Raw genomic sequence first — 24,711 nt, 5'->3', positions numbered from 1 at the left:
TTTTCAACCAGCAAGACTTTAAAAATCAGATGTCACCCCATCCGACCTCAATTAAGTCAGGCAGAATCTGCTGAAGCAGCTGGATGGGCTCAAGCAGTGTGTGAAAGTCTGTGTTCTAGCACTGGGGAGAGAAAAGATCAGTTGGAAATTTCAGTGTGAAGCTGGTTCCGTATGAAGTGGAGAATTTCAAGTGTGAATGCGTGTATGTGTTCATGCATGTGCTGGGGAAAGTAGGGTTGGCAAGGGAGACAGAGGAGAGCTTTGTGTTCAGTGCTTCCTCTGACACAGCTCAGCCTGTTCCCTATCTCCCAGTTTCACTTCTGAATGTGCAGGAACATGCGGTGGCTCCTTTTTCCCACCATCTTCATCATCCCTTGCACGCAGCAGGTAAGTTCATTAAAAAGAAGAAAAAGATTTCTCCCTTCTTCACTCTGTCCCGGTTTTAAGCCTTTGTTTGCTTAATGACAAAATAAATTTCAGAGAAGCAAATTCCTCTTAAAGAATAAGGAGCCATTCCCTATGCCTGAGTACATTTCATTTGCAGCTTATTTACTGGATCAGTCCTGAATTTGGTATCTTTTTGTCTCTAATCTCTATGTTACTATGAGTCAGTGAAAAAAAAAAGTGTTAGGGAAGCTTAAATTGCCAGTGACCTTGCTTTTTTTTTTTTTGTCCACGCTCATGTTCCATAGAAATGTATATATACATGTATATATGTATATGTACATATACGGGGTGGTCTGACTTCAGGCTAGTTTTAAAAATGAGGAAGGCACCTGGACTCCAAAAGACCTGAGCTTTGTCTCTTATGAGAACACTTTAAACGATAGCTTGTGCTGAAGGCATTTGTGACAAAGGCCAATTTCATTATTTATTTACTTCATTTTGAAAACCAGCTTTACGTGCGGGTGACTGTGTATTTTTCCTTTATGAACAAGATGAATGTCAAATGGAGAATTTTCAGATGTCTCCCTCTGCTAACTTTCTGCATATTTAAAGCCAGACTAAGATAACCAAACATTAGCAATAAAACATTGTCTGCCTTTGCTATTTGCTTATTTGTGCCATCCAGACCTTGTTCAATCTTTAAAATCTAGGAAAACAAACAACAACACCTGAAAGGTTCCTGCACAATGGTCTCATTTTCCGCTCTGCCATAGGGTCAGGAAAAGCTTGCAGCGCGCTTGTGTAGTGTGGATAGCTTTGGTATAGAAACTTTGGGAAGCAAGAATTAGAAGAATATTTGCCTGTAAACTTGACAAGCAAACTTTAAACTTTCATTGTAACTTAACAGATTTGGGAAAAATTTTCAGAAAGATTTTTCAAGTAGACCGAGCTCCTCAATAATTCTACAGTTACAAGTGTCAGGTATTTGCCTGACGGTGATTTTCTTTCTGTGAAACTTTGTAGTCTCACACCTTTCAGTTGACATCTTTCCCTAAGGAAAGGAGAGAAAAATCACTTGCTTAAGTAGAATCCTGTAGGTTTAAAGCATGTTTTAATTTGCAGTACAAATTAAACATATGGGTTGAAGCACACAGATCATTTCCTGCTACACATACCTATTTTGAAAAGCAGTATCTGATTTAAGCCACATAACCTCATTTAGCTGGCACATGGCCAAATTCCTACCAATAATCCTCTGCTTAAAAAGAAGAAAAGCAGCAAGAAAGTGTTTCCTAAAACAACTGTGCAGTTTTGAACACTGCTAAATATATAGAATACCTGTGTGTCTTATTTGCGGAACAAACCTTGGAGAAGCTTTACACTCCAATGTAAGTGTTCATCAAATTAACATTATGGTTTATAGAAAAATCTTAGATGCCTAAGAAAAGTATATATATAAATTATATATATATACTTATTATATAAGCATATATACTTATTATATAAGTATATATATAAGTTAGTTGTTTATTATTGCTGCATTTAGGTATAAAATACTAGAAGAAATCTGCTGCGTGCTGAATGGAATACCACATGACATTAATATTCATTTATTATATGAATTGCCTCTGTGAATTAATATCTATCTTGAAAATCATTCAACCAAAGGAACTTGAAAGCTACTATTTTGGAGCTTCATTAGTAGCTGTGAATTAAGATATCGTAAGTATAGTTGTAAATGACCATGGAAAATGGAAATTAGGGGTAGAAAAAAGCCTTTTAAAAGGTCATTTACTGCTGCATGCAATTAGGCCAGATCAATTATGCTGCGAGAGCTTTCACAGGATGCGACATATGAAATGCTGAATTCTGCAGATACCTCCAGTTTGAAAGCTGAACTGAAAGAAAACCCAGCCGAAAGATCCCTTCCCCAGCTTTCCCTTAGTGTCTGTGCTGGAGGTGGTTTCTACACCAGTTGAACCCCACAGTTTGGGGGAACAGAGAGAAACTGAGAGGTGGGCTTCATGTGCCCTCAAAAATTATAGGCTATATATGTATATATTTTATTTGTTTCCTGCAAGCTCAGTGGTGACACTGGCACCTGATGAGGGGCTGTGTCTTGTTTGACCCTCTTGCTCTGTGGGCTGTCAGAGCTGCTTGTTGAGAGCAGCTCCCAAGCCTTACATTGTACTGGCAGCCAAGTGCTGTGTGCGCCCCAACTTAACTATGGATCCAGTCATCCGTGATGAATAACTATACCACAATCTGCATTTCTGCTGAAATCAGCAGCATGAAAAGATTTAATGCTAACATCTGAACTGTTATGTTTTTAGACGCAGTTCTTCAAAAAAGCAGATAGCTATATTCTATCTCAAAGAGAGCCTTTCACACTCTATGCTGACTTAATCTTCCCCCATGCCTCAAAAAAATAAACCTATCGAGAATTACTTAGGACTTCCTTTTCTTAAAAAAAGAAGAGGAATCTCCCACCATGAATTCTGAAACAGAATATGGAAAACAGCAAATTCAGGCTAGATCCCGGCTTCCTACTGCTGATAAAACTCTTTTTTTAAGAGATACATCTTTGCCCTTTAAGCCTTGGATTCAGTTCAACAATCATTCCTGCAAATACTCTTAGAAAATGACCCATTAAGCTCAGTGTAACTACTAGCCTTCCTTATTAGGAGGCAATTTTTGGATCTAGCACAAGAGGATTTGTAAATACCCCCCCTGTTCTTTCCCAAACAGCTACTCAAATTTTGGAGTGAAAGGAGCACTCAAAAGAGATTTACTATTTTGTAAGGCTTTCGCCATCAACAGTGGACACAGGGCAGTTGCTGGCTATCAAGACAGTGGGAGAAACCAAAAGTTAATTACTTTGACAGGACATTTGTGGGAAAGAATATTTAAAGTAAATCCACCATCTACTTGAAAATACTTTTTTCCCCTACTTTACTACAGGTTTTGTTCTATTGGAGGCAAAGGAAAGGCTGATGAATTGTTTTATACCAGCAATAGGTAAGGCTCACTGGCAGAATGTGACCTCAATGAATGACAGTGACCAATGAAACTGGTCCTCTGTCTCCTACCTAAACCTCACAGCTTCTCACTTTTGGATCCTGTGAGATGAGAAATGTTAAGTGTCTCCATGCAAAGTCACAGTTTTGTCCATCCCAGCTTTGTTTTATGCCATCTCACCTATACATAATGCATTGGCCTCTCAAAATATCCCACCATGTGTAAGTTTTTCCACAGCCCACCAGTGAAGCCTGGAGAGAAACCTTCAGAAACCAGTGAAACCCATCAGCGCAAGGAGGTTTGTCACTGGCCGTGCAGATGCCCTCCGGTGCCAACCTGCACCCCTGGAATAAGCTTGGTGAAGGACGGTTGTGGCTGCTGTAAGATCTGCGCCAAGCAGTCAGGAGAGACCTGCAATGAAGCAGATGTCTGTGATCCCCACAAAGGCCTCTACTGCAACTACTCAGAAGACAAGCCTAGGTATGAAACAGGCGTGTGTGCATGTAAGTTGTTCTTCCATGTTCCCTTCTTGAAATCCAGGAGGGTGGGACCACATAGGTGTTTTTGGAGGAAAAGTCTACTTGCTGGTGCTGTACAGCTCTGTGCTAGGCAATTTAACCCCATTTAATCCTTTGACTGCCTAGTCAAGGGATCTGAGAATAGGGCTGGGACTGTCTTTAGGCATACCTGTATATGCATTAGTGAAATCAGTTAATTGTGCACAAACCTGCTATTTGCAGGCATGTTGATGACTGATTCAAAGCTAGGTGCCTGTAAGTTATCACAGGGCACAAATAAAGAAATATGTGCTTGTGCTGGGAAGAACTTGTGGGTGCAGTAAAGGCTTTCCCACTCTGTAATCAGAACCATGTGCTCCTCCTGTGTTAGTAACTGTTGTTTACCATTTGCAGATCTGATAGCTGTGGGATGTGAGCTCAATGGAGTTTATTATCTTAACGGCCAGACCTTCCAACCTAACCCACTTTATAAGTGCCTATGCATCAGTGGTGCAATTGGATGTACACCTGTATTCATACCAAGATTAGCAGCAAGTCCCTGCAGCAGGGTCACGGGCAGAAAGAAGCCTGGACAACCCATCTGTGGCCCAGGACAGCACAAGCAGCTTCAAGCAGCAAACTACAGACTGATGTCAGGTGTGCCTGGCTACAATGGTAAATATTTCTGTGCATAAGCCTTGCTGCATTTAGTGTCCCTGGCTCAAGCAGCCAGGCAGACAGCACACTGGCAATTTCCCAGTTCTTGCCGAAGGCCATTGCCAGGATGACTTGTCTGTCCCAATTACCCCTCTTACTCTTAGGTCACAGACTCTTTTCTCTAAACCCAATGAATATGCAAAGCAAAAAAGCCTTTTGGCTTCTGTCACCAGGGAACTGGCCAAAGCTACCTCCAGCCCATCTTTCTGCGGAGGTTTACTACTCATCAGATCAGACCAATTAGGGCTGCTGGTGGACAGCCATTTCACAGCCTGGGAGCTGTCTCGGTTTCTCCTGCTTTGTCCTGGTTTTCACATACATTCACTAATGTGTTGGAGGCCTCTTTCAATAGAAAGCAGAAAATGGTAAAAAGTGCCTTAGTGGCTTTCCTGAATTCACAAGATTTGAGGTTGCTGCAAGGACAATGCTCCTCTCAATTTCCTCTTGATTCAGTCTGACCAAAAGCTTACAAGAGCTTACCCATAAAGTTCTCCCAGGGTCAGCTGATATTCTCTTTAACCTCATTCTCACTCAGCTGCTAACACTGTAGTTCTCCTTTTCACTTGAAGGAAGCAGCATTGCCAGGAGCATCTATCTTGGCCCATCCCTGGCCACAGCTGCCTGTGCTTGCGCAGTCTCCTTCCCTGTGCACGTGCAAGTTTCCACAGTGAAACTTGTCTTTGTTACAACTAGTGTGGGTACCAGAAAGCTGAGCCATTTATTTGGTGGCAGCTTGAACTGCGGGGAAATTAGGGCCTGAATCATCATCATGAATCAATAAAAGCATTGCAAAGCTGATCAGAAAACATTCATAAAAGGCAGCTGAGTAAATAGGTAGAGGTACCTAAGTTAATCTGCAGATAAATAGACCCAATTACAAAATCCAAAATTCAGTTTTGAAAACTTCTAACACGTTAGCAGTAGCTATGCAAGTTAGCAAAACCAAAAAAGCAGCTCATCTTTACTTCAAAATTATGATACAACACCTATAACTCGTATCAAAGCCTTTCAACAGAAATCTACTTAATGCTGTGTACAAACACACACTTTGTGAGGCAACTGACTTCAAATGGAGAGACACTTCATTTCTAGAGAGCATCACTAATCTGATCAAAGAGAAAACACAGAGCTTTGAAAACAATGGCAACCAAGCCATCTGACCCCATGCAACATATTAATTGGGTTTGTGGGGAGCTGTATTTCAGGTATCTGGAGAACAGGACTGAGGCATTTACTTTGTAGCACTTCAAAAGCTGCATCCCAGCCTGCGCTAACTCCTTCATTGGCTGCAACACTGCACCTCACAGCATTTGAATGAGCTATGCAACACAATCTTGAGAGAAGCCATTCAGCTTGCAAAGCATACTTCCTATGTGCCTTGGCTCGGGGACCAACAACCTGTCACTGTGATGGCTGTACATGCTGAAGGATGCTATTCCTCAGGTGATACAAACCCTCTGAAGAAAAGCATCTAGAAAGTTTTGTTTCAAAGTGAGGTCTCCCCCTTCCCGGTGCAGCAGAACTATCATGTCAGCTGTGACTGGCTCAATAGGCGGATACATATTTTGAAGAGTCTTTTTTCTGTTAGTGTGGCTAACGAGTGCTGCGTTTTGCTTTACTGCTTCTTGCTCTGTGTTTGGCTTTCCTGGTGAATTTGATTTACCTCATTCAGACACACAGGGATGTGCCCAGGTCATATTTAAAAAATATGTGACAAGTATAAATGAGCACTGAACTTCTCTTTATTTGCTGCAGATCTGTGAGAGGCTTTTAATCTGCTTGCTGCAATGAGATCTTTAAATAGCAGTCTACTTCCCAGGTAGCATTGTAATTCTGCCCATGCTCTTGCCTAAATACACAGATTCCACAGTCAGGTGGGTTTTTCAGTTTCACCCTTAACTTTTCCACTACAATTTTATTCCCCTGCCCCCCCCCCCCGGTATACTCCTGCTCCAGCCCTAATCCATCAGGAAACAGACTTTTTGGTGATATCTGTAAGCAACTAGAGAATTTTATCCCTCAATAAAAAAAGCTAAAGCCTTCACAGTATCTACAAAGAAACCAACACCGATGTTTACAGCACTCCTTTTCAAGCTATGCTTGGTTTTAATTTCCAATGTCTCTTCCATTCTGGACATTACATAAAGATTCCACAAATAACTCTCTCCATGTAACATTTCCATCACATTAAACTGGAGGGTCAAACAACACGTGTGATTTCACAATCCTGGGGCTGTTCTGCTACATATATAATGTATTGCTGTCTTAGCTTACAGAAACTTACCATTAGTGTTGAAGAAGAAGTGCCTGGTGCAGGCAACTCCCTGGACACCGTGTTCCAGGACCTGTGGCATAGGCATATCCAGCAGAGTCACCAACGAAAACAGCAAGTGTGAAATGAAAAAAGAGGAGAGGTTATGCTTCATCCAGCCTTGTCTGACCAATACATTGAAGACAATAAAGGTATTTTCTAATATAAAAAGGCTTCCTAATAGAAAATGAAAATAGGAATTAACGGAGTCATGGATGTATTCGTAACTACTAACATAAGGTGACTTTTTTTTTTAAGGGTTTTAAAATAACTCTTCTGTTTTCTACCTTCAGTCTTCAGGTTTCAATAGTAAACTACAGATGTGTGATTTCAAACAAAGTGTTACATTGGCCTGAAATAGAAGTGCTGCTAGTGCTGTCTTGGTGCTCAGAAAATATTTTCTATGTAAATGTTGTCATTTTTTTCTTATGTTTTGTTTTTAATGTTTAAAACCTCACAGGCTTTTCTTTGTTTTTATATTAAAGATTCCAAAAGGGAAAACATGTCAACCAACATTCCAGCTTCCTACAGCAGAGAAATTAGTTTTCTCTGGATGCTCAACTACTCAAAGCTACAAACTAACTTTCTGTGGGGTGTGCTTGGATAAGCGGTGCTGCATACCTAATAAGTCCAAAATGATCACTGTACAGTTTGAGTGTCCCAACGAAGGCTTCTTTAGGTGGAAGATGATGTGGATAACATCATGCGTATGCCAGAGGATTTGCAGTGCTCCAGGAGATATATTTTCTGAACTGAAACTTGTATGACAAGTTACACCATTGACCGTAACCCACTGGGAGTGCAACAGCACATTCACACCCAGAAGAGTTAGCAAAATCCCCTGCCACACCAAAACGTTCATAGTGAAACTACATATGGGAATACTCATTCATTAAGTATCATCTCGAGCACCTAAATAAAAGTAAGAGTGCATCTTTTTAAATGGAATTGGTTTCGTATGTGGAAATACGTTCTTGAGAAGGATGTATGTAACACTAGTACTACCAAAACAAGAGCCTTCAGTAATTACAAAAGGCACAGCAAGACAGCTTCATACCCCATTATAAGAAGTTGTCACCCACAAAGACGAATACATGTAAATTCATAGATGCTCTGACCTATTAGAAAAAACCCCACCACCCTGTAATACTTCATCTATCGTTCCCGATTCGATTCTTAAATTAAGATTTTCTACTGTGTATCTGCAATACTAAAATACATCAATGCCGTCGCAAACAGGGGAAGTCATTTTAAGCTCAGACAGATTTATCTGCTGCACAAAGCATTCTCTAGTGTTGTTGAATTTAAACACCACACTGGTAAAGGAACAAGTAAGTGGGCATCTGCAGATAACAGATACAACATTTCAAGGAAATGACTACTTTTAGGATGTTTTCTTAAAAGAAAATGCTCTCAACAAATGTTATCACAATGTTTTATTCAATACTTCTGGACTTACGCATTGAAAATTGTGCTTATTTATACACCTCCCCCAACTCTGCTAGAAGGACTTCAAGCTTTAAGAAATCATTGTATTGATCCAGTCTGACTTATAACAGTTCACTAGTCTTGATGTTCTAAGCCAAGGCTGGTAAGCAACTGGAAACAGCTGTATATCCTATTTTGTAAAATTTCTTACTGCAATATAAAAATCTACTTACCCTGGTAATTATAAATATTAAACCACCTATTTTACTTGCATTATTTTAAGCATATAAACTTTGTTCTCCAAACAGTCATTATAACTTCATTATAACTGCATGTTTCACTCAGAAGTATATCATTACCAAGTGCAACTCAGCATTCATTAATATGAATCATTGATGTTAATACTCCAAGTATAATACTTGAAACAAAAATTTTGTTGAATTTTCTGATATTGCAAATTTCGGTATCAACTCAGAATGCTCTAATACAGCTAAGTGCAACATGGAAGCAAAAATGTCAAAACTATGAACATAGAGCATTCTGAAATTATGACTATCCTGCAAAGTTTAAGAAGCCAGTTTCATTAGAGACTTGCTTTCACCTTTGAAGATATGATGCAGGCTTCTCTTCTCTTCATAGCCGATTGTTAAAAAACAAATCAGCAACAGTGATCCTTCCTTGAAGCAAGACCTGCCTTCAGTTTACTGTAAGATGAACATCTGAGAAAAGAACATTTTTGGCTGCTATAACCTCTCCTTCTTCCCTTTACAGCATATGGTATGTCAATTCGCAGTTAGGAAGATGGCTCTTACTGGTATGTTTACCGTAATTAGATGCCTTCAAATCTTTCTTACAGTCTGGGCCTGTCAATTAATACCATGCCTCTCAGAGCCAAGGAAGCCATTGTTCCAGTCTCACTTTGGTATTACAATAGCTCAACATGCTTCAGTTCAATTCCATGCTTCAAAGGTTGGATGCTTGGGGGATTTCTTTTTTCTTTAAATCAGTCCTTCCTTCTTCAAACAACTATCTTCAGTCTTGATGTATCTGTTCTAGGCCCACCTTTTGTGGCATCCAGTTCATTGTACTCTTCTATTAGATCAGACAAAGATGATATGGCTTCAGAAAAACAGCTTTGTTCCATCCCATCCACATGCAGGTAATGGTGAAGGTGAGCCTATGAGAATAAATAAGAAAAATTCAGTGTTCTCCTTTTAATTAGCACCCAATCTTCAATAAGTATCATTTAGCCCACACTGAAGAGGGGGGTGCAAGCAATGTAGGACATAGATTTAAAGACTTATGACATTCTTTGTTTAAATACTTAGCAACTTCAGTAACAATCCCCTATGAAATCACAGTCGATATTACTGATTTTTTATGTCTATCTTTTCACGTTGTTTTCTTGGGTTCGCCTGACCAAACTGTGTATTGGTTTTATGTGGCAAGGTTTTGGTAGTGAGGGGGAGTACAGGGATGCAGGGGTGGCTTTTGTGAGAAAATAAACAGGATCTCCCCCATGTGAGACAGAGCCAGGTTGAGCTGGCTCCACTATGGATGTGCCACTGACCAAAGCTGAACCCAGCTGCAATGCTGATACTGCCTCTGTGGTAACATATTTAAGGAGGGGTAAAAAGTGCTGCACAACAGCTGTGAGAGAGGGGAGTTAGAAAAATGTGAGAAACAGCCCTGCAGACACCAAGATCAGGAAGGAAGGAGAAAGAGTGAAATTGAGACTGGGAAGAAGAACATGAAGTGGGGTGAAGATGTTCTCAGTTTTCATTTATTTCTTATTATCCTAGTCTGTTATTAATTGGCAATAAATTAATATTCCCAAAGACAGATCTGTTTTGCCCATGACAAACTGGTGAGTGATCTCTCTATCCTTATCTTGACTCATAAGCTTTTCATCCATACTTTCTCCCCCTGTCCTGCTGAAGAGAACAGCTTGGTAGGCACCAGCAGCCATCCAAAGTCAATCTACCACAAGCTGGTAGGCAGATCTGTCATATACTGACTCACTGCTGAAGAAAGTAAGTATATAGCCCGATAGGTACAGACCAATAAGGAGGTTACACTTTTTGAGCAGCAGCTGTTGGAATTATTCCTTGAGAGGTAACATAAACAAAAATCTTGGGCTGTTACTTTTAAGCAGCTCCTTTGTGATACTAAGATTTGCTTCAATAAAGCAAGATACTCATGGTGAGTGGCTACAGATGTTATAATGATGAGTTGTACCTTTTTCTTGTAGAGCTTCATAAATCTGTCTTTGAGTTCAGTGAAAGTTGGTTTCACACAGGTGTTGTTTGCTAAAGCCAGAAGAGAATGGGAATGGCCCACAGGAGGTACTGAGCACAAACCAGTTTTCCAGCCCTCTTGATTCCAGGAGACAAAGTGCAGGGAAGGCTTCAACCTGCAGTACAAAAATGTAGACAACTAAGGAATCTAAAGAGCACAAACAAGTGTCCTTTGCCAACAGTCTGAAAAGGTTAACATTTAAACTTTCAGAACTAAGCAAGCCAGTTGTAACTATTATTTTGAACACAACATTTTAGACTTCAGACTAAAACAGTGTCTATTTTAAATTACAAACACCAGTTTTGTTAATTTAACATATCAGCATTCAAAAAATAAAGTTACAAACACCCATTTCTATAAAAGGGACTGCAAGCAATCTGAGACTTACAAAAGGGGCAGATTAATATTGTGTGGGGACAATCAGTCCAAGTTTAGAAATACGTAAAATGCTTTACATTCTCAGAAATTTTCCCCATGTACCTGTTTGCCTTTAAACTCCATTCTGTATGCAAAGCTTCCCTCACCTTTCCTTTTATAACTATGTAGATCAATAGTGTAAAAGACAAAAGCAGAGTGCTAACAACAGAGTTGTTAACACAAGAATGATTCCCGATGATGAAAGTATCAATGACACAGAGGGGCCTTCTCCTCAGTAAAAGCAAACTTCTACTACAGAACTTACTCTTCAAATATTTTACTTGCAGGAGACCTCTGGAAGGTTGGGCTTTGCTTTCTTTTGCATTTTTGAGAAAGGAAAAGCACTGAGACATCTAGTCAGCTCCCTTTATTTGGGATTCCTATAACACTGTGACTTATTCTAACTCATTATGTAAATTAATTACATTTTCTTCACTTCTGAAAATAAGAAAACTATTTCCAAGTAAACTAATTTGGTATTGAAATTCTTAAAATGAAAATTGAGAATGTTCTGGACAACTGACAACAGCTTCAAAACCAAACCCCATGACTACTTTCTGTGGTATTACAAACCTTTCAATATTTCTGCGAAGGTCTGAAACCTGCACATTTCCTCGAACAAGAAGTGCACAGGCAAGGTAGAGGCTGTGCTTTGGATCTGCTTGAATTAGTTGATGATCTCTGCTGAAAGCATCTGAAAACATCTGGTCCAACCTAGGTGAAAAGAAAACAGTCATGTACTCTTCCTAAAGCAGGGTACAAGAGTTCTTCAGAATGCCTCCCTCTTCAGGGTTTAAAAGTTCATAAAATTCTAGAGATAAAGATACATTTAACCTGGGACCATGAATGACAGGAAAAAGATTCAAAACCTTTTACGCACATATGTTGGCAATATAACTTTTAAAACCACACCAGATCCATCTTCCTCACTCTTCTCCCTCATGTTACAAGCCAGTGTTAAGTCCAAAGTCAGAAAGCCAGAGAAGCAGACAGACTAAGACATGTTTATTATGGCAATTTTGGGTCAATGGTTACAAAGTATTAAAAATATGTAAAGGGATGTAACTACTTCAGGCTCTGGTTACCTGAAAATTTAAGTAGACAATCTCACTGCTTGTGAAGGATCTCAAGAAACACCAAAGTGCTGCTGACCCTTACAGAACTGCTATACATCATTATTTAAAAGGACCAATGAATTCTACAACTGCATTCATTTTAATTAATATCCAAGTTACTCTTTCCATTTGTTCCAAATTCCCTGTATCCACCCCCTCTTTTCTTTAAAATGACCCCTGCCAGAACCTTCCTATTAAAAATAACTAGAGACAAAAATATTCCTCTTTCCACCTCACTCTAAAACATGATTGACTGAGGACCTCCCCATAGCCTGCTACCTTCCCTGCAGCACTGCATTGTCTCCTCAGGGTATGGTTTCAAGAGACCAAATTGATTGTCACAACCTGTTATCACAGAAAAGGAGTGGTCCTGCCCTCTTCTCCACTTTGCATACTTCCACCATTTACCCCAGCTGCCTGTCACTATTTGCTGACTGAACTTAATTCACTAAACCAAATTAAATCTATTTTAACTGGTTATTTTTCTGCCATGTCAGTGGCATAAATAAAATCACAAAATGTGACAAGTGTCAGGTTAGTGTTACAATGAGCTGTTAAATGGCCTCACTGCATCTCCAGACTGAAGTAGGGTGCCATTACTTCCCAAGCAGTCTATTTTAATTGCTTGTTTGTCTTCACAGGATTTTGTGAGTCAGGTGCAGACTGTTACTTAGAACCCACACCACAAAGTCTTTCGAGTGATACATATTCCAACAGAAACATTTCCCAGCAGAGATAACAGAAATAGATTTCAGGTTTACTGGCTCAACCATTACAGAGAAAAGGGACAAAGGATGTTCCCAAAATTAGCAGGACTGAATTGAAAACGGGGTAGATTTAAAACTGTTAGAACTTTCAACCTTCCTTAGTTTCAATATAGATTTCTTTTTCTTACCTTCTAGACGGTACATTAACATCAGCCAATGTATACAGAGGAGTCAAGCTCGAAACCAAGTAATGAAGTCGAGGAAATGGAACCAAATTCATGCTGATTTCATTAAGATCCATGTTAAGGGAACCTTCAAACCTAGCAGAGCTGAAAAATCAACAGACTGTTATGAAACTGTTACAAACTAAGGGAATTACTTTTAGAATGTGAGCACTCATTACATCTATGTTTTCAACTGTTCTATACAACAATTGAACAACACAGCATTCAAGAAATTGTTCATGTACTAAACTTTCACATTTAGCAGTAACAGTGCTATGTCTTATTTACACTTCTCATTACAGAACAATCATCAAGATTGAGACCTTGTTTACTGATTGCAGTTTTTAGCACTTTTTCAGTGTGTGGCCATAGCTGCCCAACACCAGTTTTAATAGTGCGTTTCACCAGGAGTTTCTTGCAGCAATAGGCAGTGTAGAAGCAACAGTGATCTGACAGTATTTATAAAATAACAAAACTGGCCTAGAAAGCCAAATCTCCCTAGGTTCTGTTAAGTATTAATGCACGACAGTATCCTTCTGCCTATAAACCTTCTTTACTTCAGTTCTAAGACCACCACAGGTAGCGCAACACCACTGCAATGTGATTACTTTCAAATAAGTAGACATTTAGTAATTCTTACAAAGAGAAGACATATCAAATGGAAAACAATTAGTATTCCTTGAGTTGATTTGCAGCACACATGGCCTCCAGAAATACTACTTTTACAGAGGAGTAAGCTGTTACTTTACCTTGTTAGGTTCAGCAGCAAGTTGGCTAGAATGTTATTCATTGCATCAAATGGCTTTTCTTGTACAGTTTTTGCATTCCCTGCACTTGATGTTACCAAGCTGTTCTGCTTCACAGTTGACCCCAGCTTCCCAGAATTTGCCATCTGATGAATTTTATTAACTATATCAAACAGAGACTTTGAGAAAAGAAAAAAGCATACAAGAAGTCTTCAGCACAAAGCTTTCAAACCCAGTACTCCGATTTTTAATTTCAATTAGTTTTAAAGAGAAAGGTAAGATACAGTTCTGTCAGTTCAAACATTACACCTTTGGTAGATATAAGTCCAACTTTTGACCAATTCCAACTGATTGATGTGTTTCTAAAAGTTTGTTCCTTACATGTCAAACATCTATACAGCTTGACTCAGAAGTCTGAATTTTATTCAACTATTCAAAATCCTCATCTTCTAAAATTACATTTTAAATTTTTCATAATTCTTGTGAAAGCAAAAATACATTCCCTAAATGTATTTCCCTTTCACTTGCCTTTTCCACAAGCAAACAAGAGTGTCACTGAAGTTAGGTACAAATAAGTCTAGTGGTTTGTGTAGTCAGGTATGCCTGTGATGCTCACATTACTAGTCAGTAAAGTGAAGGAATTTGGAGTGATGAACCATTTACCTTGCAGGACTCCATTAATACTATGCAAAAAATTGATTGCTAAAAGATTGTAAGATGCTCAGCCTCTATAAATAGAGGCTTTTCACTGCTTACCTTGAAATAGACATGAGAAAATTCACTCTGTTTTGAAGGTGAAGAGCAATTTTTTAGTGATACAATTGTTAATTTCAAAATCCTGTGAATGAGTTAGGGTTTCAATTACTACTTTAAAAAATGAAGTTATGCTTTTTAAGACATGGTACTCAAATTAATACATGGAAGAAACACTTCCTACATGCAGTCTAATAAAAAAGATATTGATAGAAATAGAACATTATCTTACTTCATTTTCTATTGGTAGCACACAGTCTGCATGTTCATTAAGCTCCTTCATAGCCAGAACACTGTTATATGGAGAAGTAATAACGTCATCCTCACCAGAGGGATAAATTGAAGTAACAAATCTATATACTTCTGGGAATTCATCCTCAAGCAACTTTAGTACAAAAGTTCCAAGACCAGATCCTGTCCCTAATTATGAATGAAGACAGAACAAGAGAAGATAAAAGGTTCCCCATGCTGCCTTAAGTCTTATGTTGGAAACTTCTACAACTTTTCAGTAATACATATTAATGAATATTTTCTGAAGCATTTGGCTGACAGTGGAGGCTCAAACATAAAGGTTTTTCTCAGACAGAAAAGTAATTAAATGATAAAAGTATTTCCTACAGTATACCAGAAGGATGAAGTATACAGTCTCAGATTTCTGCAAACCAGAAGGCCCTATGTAACCAACAGTTTTTCTGACCTGGTATTTTTATTTCTTATTTTAAAATCTTTAATTTGAATTTTGAAATAAAACATTAAAAACCTTGAACTGTCCAAAAAAATTCTTTACTTTCCTTCTGGGGTTTCTTTATAAAGTTTTCTCACTCTCCAACCAAAACAGAACCACCTCTTTATGCCAGCACACCTTTTTTACTCAGTAGCCCATAGCATTGAGTTCAAAGCAGAGAACTGAACTGTAGTTTTTCTGTCTTGGTCAGATAACATTCTCAGCAGCAGACAATTTCATCAAAAAACAAGACAGCAAGTTTCCGCAATAACAGAAAGAAGATCTGCAGGGTCTCTCAAATTAAGCAAATGGCCACAAAAAAAAAGCACTTGCTTCATATTTAAAGTGATTTTCTGTTCTTTTTTCCACATCATAACCAGTTATAATACAGGCTCTCCGATGTTTCTGGGGCAGGAAGGCTTAGTGGCAATGTGTTAATGACAAAATTGTCACTACAAGGGATTCCTCCCTTCTTATTTATTAACAAAGTTGCTAGACTGGTTTCAAGAGAATTGTCTGGAAGAAAAACAGAAAAGTGAATTTTTCCAATATTAAGCAACATTAGAAGATTCCTTCAAAGCATTTTAGAAAACTCCTACCATTAAAAACATCTTCATTACAACAATGATGTTCCTCTGCTCAGTAATACCTCAGTTTTTCCTTGTTTGGTACCTGTCTTGATCCACTCATTTCCTTGCGTTTAAAATTTTAGCTGTATTTTTGTTCTGTGTAGCACTTACCATAGTTCATGATTTGTGCTCCTCAGTGCTCTAACAAATCAAGTAATAATTACAGGTCTACTTCATTGGACAGTGCTAATTTTTTTCTTCTGCATTCTGAATGACAGTCTACTACACTGATCTTTTAAAGATCCAGTTTTTTTTTTTTTTCCATGTGTGGCTGGTGTAATTACATTAATGATAAAAAGCATTACTTACCACCTCCCATAGAATGAATTATAAAAAAACACTGCAGGCATTCACAGTGTTCTGCAGCTTTCCTCAGCTTTTCCACAATGTTTTCCTGATACTGAGAGCCATAAAGCTTATGACCTACAGCCCTGAGGACATAAAAAGTACTTTAAATAAAACAAATCCATCAATAAATCTTCCAATTTTTTAATTTTAACTCCTCCTATTTGACATGTCAGAGTCCAGAGCTGGGTGCAAAGCTTGATTTCTGCAAGTTGCTAAGCTGCAGCTAAATCATGTAAATACAGGAGTCAGGATATAGGTTTGAGGATGCAAGCAGCAGTAAATTCACAGCTTTGGAGTATGCAGGATTATTTTGTACTGTTAAGGAAATAAACACTCATTGGATGATGAAACTATAATATGAAAACAAAGTTATACACTGCTTAACAATAAGGATATCCCTATGTAATGTGTATAGTGACCTCCCTTTGAGCACTGAGTCAGCTGCTACCAGCAATAAAATCCCCCCCTAAACAGCTCATTTTCAACACACTTGCCTGCGAGGTGGTGAAGTTATAGGATGCTTTTTTCTCTGTATTGCACTCTCTTTTGGTACATTTGCTGATGATTTGCTTTCCAGTCTGTAGTGCACTGAATATTGTTAGAGGTACATCAAGGTCTCAGTGAAAATTTGAAATTCATTATCTTAATCAATCTTTTCTTGAATTTCTCTTTTTGGTAATGTAATTTATATGCACAAAGCCAGACTCTGTGGTGCTTAGAAATCAGAACTGTATTTGTTCATATATCTCATTTCCATACTAGCTGTACAGTGTCAAACTAGATTATGGTTTCAACTAAGCAATGAAAGCAGCTGAATACCAAAGAAACAAAAATAAAACACATATTCTCTTGAAAATGAAAATCGAAAAAAAGAGAGAAAAAAAAAGAAAATAGATATAATGATCTATCAACATAATTATCCTTCTGTAAAAGGGTTTTCAAAGCCCTCCTCTAGGCATCAGTGACTGCAAAGTTTACTGGTAAGATGCTACAGCTCCCCAGGTGCAGAACAAACCAAAAAGCTACTGTTATCCTTTCCCTTTTCAAATGCCATCTAATTAGTTGCTAAGAAATGCTTCTGAAAAGGTTCTCACCAGTTGTTTCCTGACCCAGAAACATCTGTGATAAGCTGTTTGCTGTCAAACAGGTCCCTCAAGGGTCCCTGCAGAATTTCATTTACCACGCCCTCCTCCATGTCAATCAACAGTGCCTTTGAGAAAGGGAAGAATTAAAATTGTCAGTAAGCAAACCACCCTTTGAAATAATCACACAAAGAAATATAAAATTATTTACAATTCAAAAGGCATGTTGTTTCTAGTCTGCTCAAGAGAAACATTTTTTTTAGTTGTTAAGTAGGAGACAAGCTAGGTTCACCTTGGCTGATTTGCCAGAAGTCGTTCAAGAGGACAATGTTTTGGGTAATGCAATTTTGTTAAAGTTTTATAATGTTTTGCCCCAATAGTTAGAAATAAAGAAAGTGAAGCATTTTTTCTCAGTCAGGTTTTCTTGCTTCTTAATCACTTAAAGTGGCTCAGAGAAACCCACTATTTAGAAAAGGAAAATAAAAGCTTTGCTGGTAATATCTACAATCATTTTATTGAAATTATGATTTACTCATCAAGACTAGCAGCAAACTACATTATTCCACTGTACTACAAAAGATACTAATACAAATGTTACTATTCAAAGTAGTATTAAAAACTATATGCGATTATGAAAATTCCTACATAGCTGGAAGCAAATATGCAGTGTAAAAAGAGTGACTTTTATAGATTGCCTTACTCGTGCTTTCAAAGAGCAGATTTTTCCTTTGTAAATATCGGGACCATCACCACCACTTCTGGAAAAAAAATTAAGCCAAACAAAATACCAAGCTTAGAATCATAATAGAAAATAAGCCAATATGTATATTAGAATAAAATTTCCTCAATCTTTTGTGTTCAGAAGACTGTCACAATGTAAACAAAAACACCTCCAAAATGATGCCAAGAAAGACCTCGTAATTCCTTAAAGCAGTGCAATGACAGGACATGATCTCTGTGAGAAATAACCTAAACAGTACTTCAGGAAGCTGAAAATATCAGCATGGAAAATTTAGCCTCAGATTCAGCCTCTGCTCTGTGGCAATTCTACAAGCATTGCCAAAACTTGAAAGGATTATTTGTCCTCTTGCATGTAGTATGTATACCTGCATCACCTAATGGAACACAGCATACCAAGTAGCACCACTGGCTTTTCAATGGGGGTAGTGCAGCACTGCACTACATACTGCTCAAGCTGTGAAAGCTGTATAACTGCACTAGCATGGAACTGTGTTTGACTGACTTTGCCATTAAGATTTACCAGTTCAGAAATCATGCTGGGTTGACATAGCTTAATTTTCCTTTTTTTCCAGGATGAGTTGTAGTGAGCCAGCCCAGGGGACTATGCATTGTGTACAATCACATTTTTTCCACAAAGAATGCTGTTGCTTCTGCACTCAAATGGTGAGGTACTTCCTTCTGGCCAAACTATATTTAACACAGGGGAAAAAAGGCAGGGATACTAGAAAATGGATCTAATTTCCCCCTCATTTATTTACCCTATCTGGTGGCTGATCAAGCCAAAATTTAAAGTATTCTTCATTTAATGTATTCTACATTCAAGCACAATAATATTCCAAAATTGTAAGCTAAAATTCACAACAAAGGCAAACGTTCTGACCATGCTCAGTCCCATCAGGACTAAAGAGTATGGGGTTGCACTGGGTTCCTCAAGGATCTTCTACCTTCTCATCAAAGAAGCAATCCAGATATCTCTCATTAGCTGAGCAGCTCACAACAGTTCCAGTACTCATGTGATTCAATTAGCCTACACTACTCCCTGTATGAGTCCACTAGCACCAGTAAATCCAGCCAAGGAAATTCTATTTCTCCTCAGGCACTAACAAAAAAAAAACAAAACCAAAACCAAACACCCCAATTCAACATTGCTTTCTCTTATTATTGTCTTTGTGGTCTAGCGCATACTTTCAGTCATTCTGAATCATTTTGATTCAGTTGCTGAAAGTAATCCCTGTGCTCTCTAGAATTCTTTAAGCTCAAGACTTTATATGTACTTCTGCATATAAAACCATACACACACATAAGCATATTTCTAATGTTACACAGGTTAATAGTAACCATAACAGAAAAAAGTCTGCCTGGTTCTGCCAGAGTTTTGCTCGTAGCTGTTTCTAACAGGATAACCCGCCTGGATTAATTATTTTAAACAGTGGTATGGCCATAGCATAGAAGACTGAAGTTTGCCAGTTTGACAACATAAGGTTTTATGCTTGCAATAGCCTGGGAGGTGAATGACTTCTTTCTGATAAAGAGAATACTAAACCCACAACAATAACAAAAGGACAAAAACTCAGAGCCTGAGCAAGAGAGTTTGAAACGACTCTGTAATTAAATTATGGTTCAAGGCTACAGTTAAAAGTGGAATTGTTTCAATAGGAAAATGAATAGCTCTTGGAAAAGACGAGATTTGAATAATCATTCTTTTTTTTCACAAGTAGGCTAACCTTCCTTAAAACTCCTATGGTATTCAATGATACAAATGTTTCCATTTTACAGACAGAAAACAGATGATTCTATTGCAGCCAACCTGTTAACTGTAAACTTGATGGTTTCATCTGGCACATACACAGATGTTGTTTACAACCAAATTTTCATGAACTTGGAAAAAAAAAAAATCTTCTAGGAAATGCCCACAAGGAATGGCAACAATAAACTCCAATGCACTTGCATGTTCTTTCAGAGGTAAAATTTGATACAAAACAGTAAGTATTTAAATACCAATTTAGTTACACTTGCATGTTGTACTGCAACTTTGCCACATGATAGAAGAAAACAGAGGCTGGTCCAATGCTTTTTGATTAATTAAAATGAAACAACAATATCCAAGTGCACAACTGTTTCATTCTTGCAGACTGCATGCATTTTTATAACTGGTCAGACAAGAGATGACTGAATGCTCTTACAGGACATTTTGGGTAACCTTACAAAAAAAAAAAAAAAAGAAAACATCATAGCCACCACTCCTTGTGTAACAAACTAGTCAGATAAAAGAGATGTGAAAAATGACATGACCTTTTATGACTGCCTTGCATACAATTCCTCTTGTAGCTCTTCAAGAAATGATGCTAAGTTGGTATTCAGAGGGCTTGAAGTGTGATCTTTATTTGCAATGGCAAAAGCTATCACATCCTGACTGTCCACTTTTGGGGCAGCAAGAAAGGAAGACAAACCCTTTCAATACCTTGTTGAATGGAAAAGGAAAGGTAAAGGCAGTGTTTTGAGGTGAATACAAAAAAGTTAAATCCCCTTCCAGAACTAAATATGACTTGAAACAAAGAAAACTGTAGCTTAGGTTAAAAGAAGATACTAGAATTGTTGATCTTCTGTATTAAACTCGTGAGCTGCTTGATGACTTACCTTGTATCTACATTCCTAAAGAAACTGCTTAATGCTTCATCATAAACTCCTTTCTAAAAGGAAACAACACAACATAAGACGATGCATCAGAAATTCTCAGTGTTTTTTCACAGAATAACTTAATTTGGAAGGGAACTCTGAAGGTCACCTTGTAAAACCTCCCCACCCAAAACAGACTGGACACCTATATTGAATTCAACTAGCTCTAGTCAGTTCTAAAAAGAACATTTAATTGAAGCATGAGCTTGATATTAAAACTCTCAAGAACATGTAACTAGGAAACTAATTTTTCAGCGCAAGATTAAACAATTACTCGTCCTTAATTTCAAAAATTTAGGATTTTACTGACAATCCCAGTGCAATTAATTTGCATAGCTGCTGTTTAGCAGACTCAGTTCATCATGGGCTCCATGTCCATGATACCACCAATGCCCATGAAGCTCTGTGGAAAGGAAAGCATATCACACTGTATCAGTGATTCCTAAACTCCCTGCTAAGGGGTGGCATGGAAATTACTTACTCCACCATAAGACTTAAGATACCTGGCAAGTTTAAACACTATCATTTTACAGACTGGTTACCATACTTCTAAAGACCTGATGAGGCAGAATTTGGAAGTCATTATTCCCTACAACACTAAAACCAAGATAGTGAGCCTGTGCATATAAACTTCATCTGTTGCTTTTTGTAGCTGCTTCAACAGAAGGTCTTGGATAGGACTGCTCTCTGTTACCAGCTAATATACAGTGTTTACCAGGAAGTAGTATATTTATAGTCATAGCAAGAAGAGTGCATTTGTGTTTGGGGTCTTCACAACAATCCTGGGCCATCCTTATGATGCTATTGTGGTCAGCACAACTGTACAGCAAGTCACTGCATGTTAATGTTTTACATTAACATAAAAAAAGACAAAGTTGGGCTTTGGTGAGCTGCTTTTTTGCTTTATTGCCAAGTGGCAAAAGACTTCCATTAAACAACCCTCTGTTTCCACTAACTGCTTAAAGTCTGGTAATGTCTGCCTGCAGGGAAATGCCATGGGCTTTTCAAGGTGGTAAGGCTAGAGAAGCTGATCTGAATTAGGAGGTAATTAGTTCAAAGGCTTAAGAACCTGGGGATAGTTTTGCCCGTAATGAAGCGGCCTTCAAATAAACACAGCGCTCTAATCCCCAGTGAAGAACACAGGACGCAGTGAGGGCTACCGCAGCCTGCCCACGGCAAGCAGGGCAGGCGGCTCACCGCGGCCGCCGCGCCGCTCCCCTCAGCGCAGCGCCGTTACCTTGTTGACGTTGGCGTGTTCCCGCAGCGCCAGGTCCCAGAAGCGGCAGCCTACCTGGTTCCCGCACTGGCCCACTGCAAAGGGGCAAGACGCGGGTCAGACAAGGGTTGGGGAGGGGGATAACGGGCTCTGGGTGCCAGGACCCCTTACCCTGCACCACCACCGACTGGGTCATGGCGGAGCAGGCTGCCGCCGCCGGCTCGTTCGAACTCGGCGCCCGGAAGCCACGCCCCCTTAATGGCCGCGGCGGAGGGCGGGACATTGTGGCGGTCTTCTGGCAGTTCCCCGCATTCGTTCTGCGGTGGAACGTCCCATCTGCTGGTTTAGCCTATCTGTCGCGAATGGAACGTTCCATTAGGGAGTAAGGGGGTGTGCGGGCTCACCTGAGGCTGCTAGGCCGAGGGAGCGGCGTTTGGGTGTTGGTCCTGATGGTCACGAGTGCTTCTGTAAGATGCAGAGTTTGGTGTAAGGATAAGTGTGCGCTAGGACCAGCTGCGGGTTTAGTAATGTGCCTGTCCTCTGTTGGGCGGTACGGAGCAGTGGGCATGGTGAGGTACTCAGGGGCTCGGTGTATCCATGAGAGGGACTCTCTCGATGGTCGTCAATATATCGGCCAAATACAGGAGACACAGCGAAGCCCTAAAATGAAGTTTTTCCCCGGGATAATAGAAATACTGCTATGCAATACAGTTCATTGCTTTTTGTGGCTAAGAATGTGTGATAAGGTATGTTTTATTTTCCCAAATACGTTAACTCTGAGCGATGGTGTGAAACGTGTCAAGTGACATGAAAATGTAAGGAAAAAATGGTCATGTGGAAACGCAGTAACGATGTACCTTCCCACCAGGATTGCAAATTATGTTTTTTTTTAAGCTCAGTTTTGTATTTCTTGTGCAAATAATTTTCCACAGCGCAATTAGGAAGTGCTTTTTGCCTGTGTGTTGAACATAGCAACTTTGTGACTAAAAATGAGTGACGAGGAGTGTAGAGATGCTATTGTCTTATCCTGGTAAGACTCTCCACAGCATAGCTGCAAAATCATAGAATCGTTTAGGTTGGAAAAGACCTTTAAGATCCTGAAGTCCAACTGCTAACCTAGCACTGCCAATATCACTACTAAACCAGTAAAGAGCATGTGATGCACAAAGCAGGAGCTTGCAGAAAGCTCTTGTGGCATGGGTGGCATGGATGGCATTTCTGCTTCCTGTGGGAGAGCAAGAGTACTTCCATGCAACCCACTTCATTAGGCTTTATGGCTAAAACTAGCCAACATAATATGCCTTTTCCAAATGCATTATTTCTACTGCTGGTGTGCCAACAAAATTTGCTAAATGAAATTCTTACCCAAAGTTCAGTGTATCTTAATCCTTTATTTGCTCTGGAGAAGCTGTGGCACTTACTCCTGGTCGTGACCAAGGATCCTGTAGAGATCAGTTGAAGTTCCCAGGAAAATAAAGTTGCAACAATGACTATTAAAAAAAAAAACAACCAAACTTTCCTGGAAAGCTTAAGTATGTATTACAGCAAACACAATATTGTACAGTATAATTCTGTATTATAAGAAATTCAAATCAAGACTATTTTTTTTTAAACTCAGTTGGAAGAGAAGAATCTATCTACTGGAAATTTGTATTGTACCTAAGAAAAAATAATGAGTGACCCAAGCTTACTCAAGCTTCATGTCTGAAGCTGCAAAAGACGAACGGCTTCAATGTTAGCAGCAGGTGGAAAGTTCAGCATGAATAGAGTTATACTGCCTCAAACACTTCTTTTATAAACTAATCACTAGTATAAAACTACATGGATATTAATCAGGAAAGCAGGTAGTAATTTCTCATCTCTCTCTGGACAGACTAGATGTAACATGTAGCTTAATTTTGTTCACTGTGTTTACCTGGACTGGTCTAAACCTGTGTGTGGGCTGTGGTCTGTTCTAGCTGTGAGATGTGAAACTTTTCTATACTCCTTGCTTATTGTCATGTCCTTAAAGTTTTGCCTTCATTTGCCTTTTTAGCCTTACTTAGGCTAAAAGCAGTACATCATTGCTTGTAAGCATTCTAAAGCTTAGTTTAAAAGCTACAGAAATCTCTTAATATTACTGTATCTGGCTTTTGCTTGTGTAGTTAGCTATACTTTCTGCTTGTGCTTTCACTTAGCTGTAGTTTCTCTGCTCTGTGTCCCATTAAGATTCAGCTTAATGGGATTTGCTCCACTGAACATGAGATTGCAGCAAGAAACTCAGTGCTTTGACTTCCAGTGTGCTATTAAGAGGTCTGTGATGGCAAATGTGAAGTGATTATTCTCACTGAGCTTGGAAACACTATGAATCAGAGATGCAATTGAGATTCATATTCATGTGGGAATATGAATGTTTTTAGCTTCCAAGGGAGGTGGATGTGTAATAACCAGTTTGGGTTGATGCATGAGCTCAGAGGTTTAATGAAATGGGCAGATCAACTATGTGAAACAAATAATCACACACTGACTTTCTGTTTCATTGTAGATGAAACTCTACTTCATCTATCATAGTACAAATGCATGTTTTTAGTTAGGTCCCCTCAGAGACTTTTTGTCTATGCTAATCATTTAATCTGTAGTCATATGCTAATGTGTACTTCTTAGCCTTACTTTCTCAGTAGCTTTTTTGTTGTTGATG

General features: G+C 38.9%; 2 protein-coding genes across 2 annotated transcripts; one reads left to right on the top strand and one right to left on the bottom strand.

The window, feature by feature from the left end:
* Window positions 1-324: 324 nt before the first annotated feature.
* CCN6 (cellular communication network factor 6) lies at window positions 325-8,302 on the top strand. The gene is made up of 5 exons (XM_065681049.1): window positions 325-387; window positions 3,632-3,908; window positions 4,317-4,559; window positions 6,889-7,082; window positions 7,416-8,302. Exons 1-5 carry the CDS (start codon window positions 325-327, stop codon window positions 7,695-7,697), a joined length of 1,059 nt encoding a protein of 352 aa, XP_065537121.1. The 3' UTR covers window positions 7,698-8,302.
* Window positions 6,706-22,321, bottom strand: TUBE1 (tubulin epsilon 1). The gene is made up of 12 exons (XM_065681048.1): window positions 22,206-22,321; window positions 22,056-22,129; window positions 20,780-20,832; window positions 18,102-18,159; window positions 17,414-17,529; window positions 16,281-16,402; window positions 14,851-15,038; window positions 13,869-14,044; window positions 13,084-13,224; window positions 11,647-11,787; window positions 10,597-10,771; window positions 6,706-9,535 (listed from the first exon to the last, which is right to left on the bottom strand). Exons 1-12 carry the CDS (start codon window positions 22,315-22,317, stop codon window positions 9,377-9,379), a joined length of 1,515 nt encoding a protein of 504 aa, XP_065537120.1. The 5' UTR covers window positions 22,318-22,321; the 3' UTR covers window positions 6,706-9,376.
* Window positions 22,322-24,711: the final 2,390 nt, after the last annotated feature.

The sequence above is a fragment of the Lathamus discolor genome, chromosome 5 (genome assembly GCF_037157495.1).
Source record: "Lathamus discolor isolate bLatDis1 chromosome 5, bLatDis1.hap1, whole genome shotgun sequence".
Classification (NCBI taxonomy): domain Eukaryota; kingdom Metazoa; phylum Chordata; class Aves; order Psittaciformes; family Psittacidae; genus Lathamus; species Lathamus discolor.
This window is presented reverse-complemented; position numbering and strand designations above follow the sequence as displayed.